Source organism: Photinus pyralis, unplaced genomic scaffold, assembly GCF_008802855.1.
Source record: "Photinus pyralis isolate 1611_PpyrPB1 unplaced genomic scaffold, Ppyr1.3 Ppyr1.4_LG3a, whole genome shotgun sequence".
In the NCBI taxonomy this organism is placed as follows: Eukaryota; Metazoa; Arthropoda; class Insecta; order Coleoptera; family Lampyridae; genus Photinus; species Photinus pyralis.
Genome location: NW_022170509.1, coordinates 10,957,944 through 10,967,026, shown reverse-complemented (window position 1 = coordinate 10,967,026; position 9,083 = coordinate 10,957,944). Strand labels below are relative to the sequence as shown.

Below are 9,083 nucleotides of genomic sequence, written 5' to 3'. Positions count from 1 at the left end.
CTGTAGCTTCGCCGGTTTGTAATTAAGCATTCTCACTTGCAAACTGTATGGTTCAAATCTCATTATATCTCAACCGTTAATAGCCTTGTTTACCGTCAGCCCGCCATTCTATCTACACATGTCTTCGTCTACACTTGAGCGGGAAATGGTGTCGAAATCAAATGTTAACGAATAACAATAATGATTGAATTTATCTTGGGTCGCGCTAACCCATATATAGCAAAACAATACCTCCAGGAAATGGTAATGGGTACCCAGAGTATATCCTCATGGTAGGTAAAGATACAGGCTACCTAGAAATACTATTCCCTTAAACCTGAGCTATTTCACATTTGTGAAAATCAAATAGAGATCCTAATATCCCAATTAAAGGGCCACTACACGAGTAAATCAAATCCCAAATGTCAAAAACTAAAGTGAACTACCTACCTATATACCTTCTGCAACTTTTATATGCTATTTTCTACTCCAGTAGGTATATGTGAATTAGCTTAAAATGGATTTTTGAGTGGCAGTAACCTCTGTCACGCAGCGTGATCAGCACTTACAAACGGTATCGTCACATACCTCAACCCTGGCGTTAACACATCACAAATGCAAGTTCACATGAATCATGGGTTGGGTTTTGGAATGTCATGAACTTGAATACTCAATGTTAGTTCTAAGCCTTTCAAAAGTAGCACGGATGTTACATTTACCGAAGGGCGCCACTTTTAACCCAAACTATTATTGAAGCCTTCTCGCATTGTGAGTGTTCCAACCCAGGGCGCCAGTGATGACGCGTCATCTATCTTATTTAATTTTGAGTGATGATGATGTCAAATTCTTTTCGTATGGTTTTTTATGAACTGTCAATATACCGCGATTACACGTTCAAAGGACGCCTTTTCTTATATATGGACCTTCAACAGTTCAAACAGACTGTATTAGTATTTTTATTTGATGTATGTAATTGTATAGTGTTGATTGTACATTCATTCTGAGATGCAACAAATTATATATCCATAAAAAAACCTTATTACTAAAAAAATAAAATTATTTTGAAAAAAGTACGATTTTGATGTACGTACTTAGTTGACAAGTAATTTCCCTTTTAAGTTTCAATATTGTTGCCTGTTGGTTAATCCATAATAATATATGATGATAATGCAGACAATCTCAAATATGCTGCAGTAACGCAATACCCTGTGAAGCACACCAACAGTGACCATGAAAGATTTTTATTACCATCATCTTACGTTTCGGAGATGGAAGTTTATCCCACAAATAAATGATTTGATTATAAATAGATTTGCTTGTTTAGATCTCCAGTTAAAGGTAAACGTATCTACTTTTATAAAATATCTCCAATAAAACAAAGGTAAAAACTACTGAATTATACTATACGCAGTGCTCGATTTCTAGAAATTGAGGTACCGGAACTACAACCTGCCGAGACTCCCCCCCCCCCATGTCCCGGAAAGCCGTCCCACCAAAAAAACGAGCATCGACTCTTCCTCTTCTCTTTACTCCGTACTGTATGACTTGTCTTGTTGCTCTTTCCTCTCCTAGGCTCTTTGTGACTCAATCAGCGTATCCTTTGGCTTTTAATCACTCCTAATATGGATGGTTGGCTATACACCAGCCCATCACCTCTTCATTCGTTCTCCTTTTCCATCTGTCTTCTACTTGCTCACCTTTAAATATTCTTCTCAGCACTTTCCTTTACCATATTTCCAGCTTTTTGTTGTTCTGTTTTGGTAAGAACCACATTTCACTCCCCATGTTACTGTTGTATAGTATTGTGATACATTGTTTGATTTGAAAATTCTCAAAAAGGATCAGACACTTTAATTGCCTTTTGGTCTCCCCTCCACTCTTTTTTGTCATTCAGCTTTTCGTCCTCTGATCTGAATACTAAATTTCTACACTCTTTCTTCTGTTCTCTTTCCCTTTTGCATTTCCGTATACTTTGTCTTCTCCATGTTCATTATTAAACCATACTTTGCAACTTTTTCCAACTTCCGTAGCATTTCTATTATTTGGTGCTTCCTTGTTGCTACTAAGGCTACATGGGCGGCGAAAGCAACTATTTGGTGTCTATGGTGGTATAAGAGTTCAGTTTGTGTGGAACTTGCATCTCCTTACGATTGCTCCAATAATAAATTAAATAAGTCTGTTGATAACAGATCTCCCTGTCTAACTCTGATGTTCAGTGAGTTGATCCTGTTAATCCTTAGTTTGTTGTTCGTCTCTTGTAACATCACCTTTATTACGTTGATTACCTTTGTGGGTATTCCTAAGTTTACCGGTGCATTGTCTAGTTTGCTCTCCTGAAATCTATACACTAAACGCAGCGGCAGGTTGTGCTCATTGTTATTAGCTGCTTGATCATAAAAATTCGGTCGCTTACAGATCTGCTTGTCTGGAACCAAACACAGATAGTCCCCTATTAAGTTTTCTATTTTCGATAACTTTTTGTGTACACAGTTTGCTTGTGACCACTCTTTTGGCAGTTGTTCAGCATTCCACATCCTTGCCTCCAAGCTTCAGCTATTCCGGTACGACTCCCATTATCTCCCGGGCTCTTATTGCTCTTCAAGTGGGTTCTTTTTAAGTTCGCTAATATATACTGGTAGATGTGTAAAATGTACAATATTTTGCCTTATATTGCAGTATTATGAAATGTATATAGGTACTGGTACGTAAAAAGGCTACAGTGGGTTATGTACAGATGACCAATTTAGAGGCTCTGTGACGCACTAATACGTGCAATTAATAGAAAATGAATAGGGGGGATGCGTGATCTTTCGCCTTCATACGTGCCAGGTACAGTAGCAAACCGGAGAGGTTTCTATCTGTTCTGTTGCTATGTTTTATACAATGAAAACATATTAAACATTAATGCTACATTATTTATTTAATATTTTCAATCTATAGTAGGTAGAGCACTAGATCTAATCTAGAGAAGAATCATGATATAAACTTTGTTAATCAGAGTATACCGAAAATTTATCCCTTATCTACCTAATCCCAACAAAAGTGCAAACGCTGCACAATCCTCCCCTCCCCCTCTCTTAGTTGTTTCATGCTTATGTTTATCCAATTTGTAACTGTTTATTTCTCAATTTTTTATTATTATCGTTTCATTGTTATTTTTATTGGTCTTCGTCTACTGTAGCAAGTGAGCAAATTATATGGATTTCTACCTCCAATGTAGGGTTGCCACATTTTCATTTCCAAAAACATAATTAATCCAAGCTGGGAGATACATATAACACACTTTGATTTATTTTGAAAAATAAACCGCTACACTATAGTTTGTTTATTGCACTAGAGGGCACCACATACCTACATATTTGATTTGAAAAAAATTGGTACTTGGTAAATTTGAAATTTGTTAATAAATCTCTATGTTCAGGAATAATGTTCTAGTTCACGTTAGGCAGTCCTTATGTATTATTATTAATTATTCAGATATTCCGGACTCTGGACAAACTTTTAAAAAACCAGACTTCCAGTTGGCATCCCTACTCTGATGGAAATTTATTAAAGTTTTAGTTAACAGTTATAAATATTGATAGGTTGTATAATGTCCACCATAACAAAAGTAATCTGCAGCAATTCGAGACAAATATAATTTTTCCTTTCAGGGCAGATTCATTTTAAAATCTTTTAACTTCATTCCATTTTATTATTATTTGTTAATAATTGTAAGTGAACGGCAGTCACAATGACTATTAATTATTAAAAAAAAATAGCAATTTCCAAGAATTTTTTTCTTTGTACCATTTTGAATAGAAAAATCTTACCTGCATAGTGATCAAAATTGAAGATAAATAATAATCAGGCAACTATATTTTTATCATAAAACATTACAGACCGTGAACAAAACAATACATAAACAAAAAAATGAATTCAGTCAATCTTTTTTAGAGCAAATTATGTTCATTCATGTCTGAAACCGAGGAACATTGGGGCGATGCTTACCTGGACGAAGAAGAAAATTTAGATAATTTCTTAAAGAGCGAGTGAGGATGAAACAATAATGAAAAGAGTTGAATATATTTAGCCTTTACTTATTTTTACATTATGCAATCATACATGAGTTATACCTACAGCCAGAAAAATATCACCACATATTTTAAACTACACTGGAGTTCTATATTACGTTCTGTGATCTACTAACTGCTCGTAAACAGTTCATATTTGTTCGTAAACAGAGTTTAATTTAATAGCTAAAATGGGGTGTATAAAACATTTCTACATATACATAGAAAATTAAGACTTGTATAAAAACACCTTTTCGGTACTTCCTTTGTACATTTATTTAACCAGTTTCAGACATGTATAAAGCATTCGCACAATATTAATACCAAACACGAAATAATCAAAGTGTGCAGGAAAGTAAAGGAAATATTAACCACCAGACCAGGCAACTCGAGAGCTACAGTACCACTGCACTCTTCTTATTAATCAAATAATAAATACATAAGTAACATGGATGTTTTAACATTTTTCCCAGAAAGACGAATGTTTCTTATTTTACAAAATGGTACATAAGTATAATAATGGATTACACTTTGTGGTTGAATTAACTATCAAGAGATCCGAATCTCGATTTACAGTCTGTGCGAGTCGAGCCCGCCATACACACAAACACACGCACATGCACACACACTGTAATTATGGTAGAAGTCAATATTTACGCTATACATGGGTCTATACACCAGTCCAAGGCCGCAAATATCTACAAAGGGATTAGCTGCGGGATATCTGGAATAACACTTTGGAGAGCAGTAGAGCTACCTGTTGGTCAAGGATTTGACTCATAACAAGCGCTAACAAACGAGGCTCCTGCTGTACCAACAAAGGCTTGTTATCGGGATGGCGAGCCAAAAACACTAAGGTCGCGGCAGCACGTCTTAACATATCTAAACTAGTACCCATCGAATCTGGATTATCTCGTAATGCACTGATGCCGTGTTGATTAGCTACCCCTAACGCACTTTGCTCCGCTTGTTCTATAAAGGCAACCAATAACGAAATACACGGCAACTGTAACGCTATTATACGCGACATACTGCTATCGGCTGCTGCAAGATAGTGAAGTAAGTTTATAGAAAACTCCCGCAAAACTTGGTCCTCGGACCGACACAAATGCTTCGTAAGCACACAACATAATCGTTCCAATCGCGAAAACGGCGGCGTAGCAATAACTAAATCCACATTCCCATTTGTCACGCATAACTTGCACAGAGCTTCTAACGCCAATCGTTGCGGCGACAATAACGAGGAAGGCCCGGCGGACGCGAACGGATCTTGACCGTGCGCCGAGGGGCATATCGCCCAATGAAGCAAACCGTCCAACAGAGGTCTGGCCACTTCCTCATCGTACTGGCTCAGGTCGATATGACCGGCAATATTGGAAACGGAAACCAGGAGATTTTCGCGCAATTGCGGCAAGAAATCCCACCACCACTCGCCGTCGCCCTGCAAACTGCTGCACGAGTCCGCGAAATCGGCGTCCTCCTGAAACGCACGCGCGAAATTAAACGCTTGCTTGCTGTTAAAATGAAAGAATCTACAACAATCATCAAAAACCACAAACAAAAACCAGTTTGACCAAATGCCAAAAAAAGTATATGCATATTATTATTATTATCATCATTTTTTATATTGAATTTTAAGTATTTATTAACATATATGTTCCGAAAAAATAAATATTTAACCATTACAAAAAAAATGCTTTTTTATTTTAGCACGGGTTAGCTCGGGCGCCATATTGACATTGTACTACATTGTGCAAATTCTAATTCACGACTGCGGGTATACGCATTAAATGGCATTACTGTAGATGACGTGTATACCTATCCGGCAAAATCAATTTGGGCAAGCACCAAAATAATGTGCAGCTATAAAGCGTCTTAGCGGAATCTTTACAAAAGTGCAAACCCAAGTTGAGTTCTAACACTAAGCGGTTAACTTTAGCTGATGACAATTAATTCCTGACGACAGTTTTGCAAAGTGAAGTTGGAAATCCAGCAGCAATCGGTTTAAACTTTTCCCGATCACTCCAATTTTTTAACAGATAAATTGAAACTGCTTCTTCTTCCATTCCTGGACATAGGCCTCTTCCATGTTTTTCCATGCTGAAAGAGACCTATGTACAGGAGTACAATTTTGAAGGGTTGAGATAAACTTGGTTGATCTAATGTTAATATTTATTGTAGACGCAATCGGCGGCCCGTTTTTGTTTTGTGGTTTTTTAATGTTAATTTAGCAGAATATTACATACCTCGCGATCGTAATTACGCGTTTTCTGAGTGCGTAACGGATGGTCGTGGTACAAGACGAGCAGTTTTCCGACGAGCGACAAGAAAGTAACGCTTTGAGCAAATTCAATTTCGTTACCTGGAATAAATGTTAAACTTCTCAATATATTAGATATGCACACACATCGTTTGCCGATATTGTCTTGAGTTTCGGTTAGTAAAAACAGACTAGCCTCATCGCGACTGTAGGCCTCATCCTCGTAATCCGACGTTCGTCGTCGTTTCAAAGTATACGCGGGATCCCGCACGGCGAGCGCGCTTTTTATTTCGTCGCTCGCCGTCGTGTTCAGATCTATATTCGATCGCTCTTCACAGTTTGCCGTTTCGTTCACTACTTCAGTCTTCATTTTTCCCTTGATCTCTAAGGCAAGCACGTCGTTTTCTTCGGTCGATTCTTTTTTAATTCGAGATATCACATCACTTAAAGTTTTTGTCCTACGTCTTTTTTCACTAAGTTTAGGAGGTGGTGCAGTATCTAGGGGTAAGGTCCGATGTGGTTCGGGTTCCTCCTTCACCGGCTGTCGTGATTCCGTCTTTCCGTCTAACGTCCTATAAAATGGTATTCGACTAAATTCTGCTTGAAATGTTGGCAATATGTGATCGGCGTTCAGATGCCATTGATCCATTACTACTCCCGCCAATAAAATACTAGCTTCATTAGTGTCACCTCGTATATCCCAATTTTTCCGATGATCTCGCACAAAAATTTCCTCGTTCCGTTCGACCATTCTAACGGGGTGACCTTTACGAGACACGTGCGAATAGTTACTCGTATTTTTTAACAGTACAGTTTTTAACTCGTGATCTACGGGAGTCGCCACGCCGCCTAAGTCAATTTCGACATCGCTAGATTTTTCTTCGCGCGGAACGACGCCGTCAAACATATTGGCTAAACTTTTACGAAAATGTTCTAACAACAACTCTAGTAGGCCCGGCCACTGATTAAGTCCAAAATAAGCCACTGCAGAGTCATCAAACAATAACACATTTAACATGTCCAAAGCGTAACAACTTTCAGTTAGTAAACCCGATTTTAAACTCATAATAATTCGCCAGGCGTCGACGGGTCCAAGATCCGCACGGCACAGGCGTTTCCGGCGATACAAAACGGGTAATGTTGCCTCGACACTGTCAGGTGGAAATGTTATCTCTCTCTTTGGTAGCTGACTTTGTGTCAAAGTACTTGTACTAGACGCCGGCGGTTGTACACCTTTACCTGGCTGTGGTGGAAGCATACCAAACGGTTTTCCAGATCGAGGACCCAAAGGTGGCCGTAATGGAGAACTCTGACCTACACCTGGCGTTGGCATGGGCGACCATTGCTGTTGACCTTGTTGGGGAGGTTGATAATTTTGGCTGCCTCCGGAGTATCGTTCCCATTGGCCACTTGGTCTTCCACCTTGTGGCCATTGTTGAGTTCCAGACGTTGGACCCGTCGGTCCCGTTGAACTCACGAGTTGACCTCGATATTGAGTATTGTTGGGCCATCCACCTGTCAATGTCAAATAAAATTAAAATTGAAAATGTAAAAAAGTAAGAGCAAAATCATCGAATAAAATGATTTAAACAATTAATGATACCACCCTCTTAAGTCTAAAAGGCGTGTCTATTTCAGGTTTTACCTAAACGACTTGTTAATGTCTATTTTTTTACTAGGGATAGAGCGCGAGTCACACATTTACTGGATTTCACGGATTTTAAGCAGAATTCTCAGATTTCATGTTGGATTTTATGCGCTTTTAGTTTGTTGTGTATTCTATCTCAGTGTCACTCATATAATGGTTAATGGGTTTCTTTCTAGCCTATTATAACTCAGACCCGTAATAATTTTTTTTCATACCTGTATTATGTATCATATATTAATATTTTAATTTAAGTTAATTCCAGTTAATTTTTTTACAGGATAAACAAAAACAAAACGTGACTCATGTAAGTATCTTGCCATTTAAATTAGGTATAAAACTGAATGTCCACCTATATAAAGAGTGAGGCAAAAGTATCGTATACGTTCATTTACGATTAGAATATAGTCTTTGAGCAAAAATACTCGGACGCGTCTTAAAGAGTTTTGACAGATACATCTTCTGTGTTTGTGATATGTCCAAGAGTGTTTGCTCAAAAAGAATATTCTAATTATTGTAAATGAATTTATGCGTTACTTTCACCTCATACTGTATATACAATTTCCATATACAGTATTATTATGTTAATTTGTTTGGCCTTTATTTTTAAATGAACAGGGTTTCTACTGTACCAACCCAACCCACTGTAGATGTACATCCACGCCCGAACCGGGATGGTACCGCAGTCTGGCTTCAACTTCACTGCGCTACATGGGTTGCCGGTATCCTACTGCTATGTATTGATTAGGAACATATATTTGACATATGAGTGAATTGCATAGCCTGTTGTTCTACCATTTTGTAGTTATTCTAAATGGTTCACTTCCCTTTAATTGGGCCTGTTAAAGATGAAGTGCTTATTAACAACTTGTCTTTTACTCTGTAAGCGAATACCTAAACACACCCTGCGATAACTTATTGTAAAATACCTCCTATTTATTATTTAATTACCGTTTCAAAAATATACCATTGTTCATGAATAACTTTATTGTTGTTATTATTACTTGCATTTATCACTGTATTTGTTTATCTTATTTTATGTATATGTCTATTTATTAATTAGATGCTATGTGCCAATGACGTGTCGAAGCCAAGGATTTGTGGGATGACAAATAAAAATTATTAATATTATATATGTCGGCTTTTC

The 9,083-nt window shown here is 37.6% G+C and overlaps 1 protein-coding gene across 3 annotated transcripts in view; it reads right to left on the bottom strand.

Moving 5' to 3' along the window:
• Positions 1-4,037: 4,037 nt before the first annotated feature.
• Positions 4,038-9,083, bottom strand: part of LOC116165485 (trithorax group protein osa) — a 58,055-nt gene continuing 53,009 nt past the window's right edge. For all 3 annotated transcript variants that reach the window (XM_031479957.1, XM_031479959.1, XM_031479958.1), the window contains 2 exons: positions 6,278-7,806; positions 4,038-5,511 (listed from right to left, as the gene is read on the bottom strand). In XM_031479957.1, the coding sequence (XP_031335817.1) occupies positions 4,741-5,511; positions 6,278-7,806 (2,300 nt within the window). In that variant the 3' untranslated portion in view covers positions 4,038-4,740. The remainder of the gene's footprint in view (positions 5,512-6,277; positions 7,807-9,083) is intronic.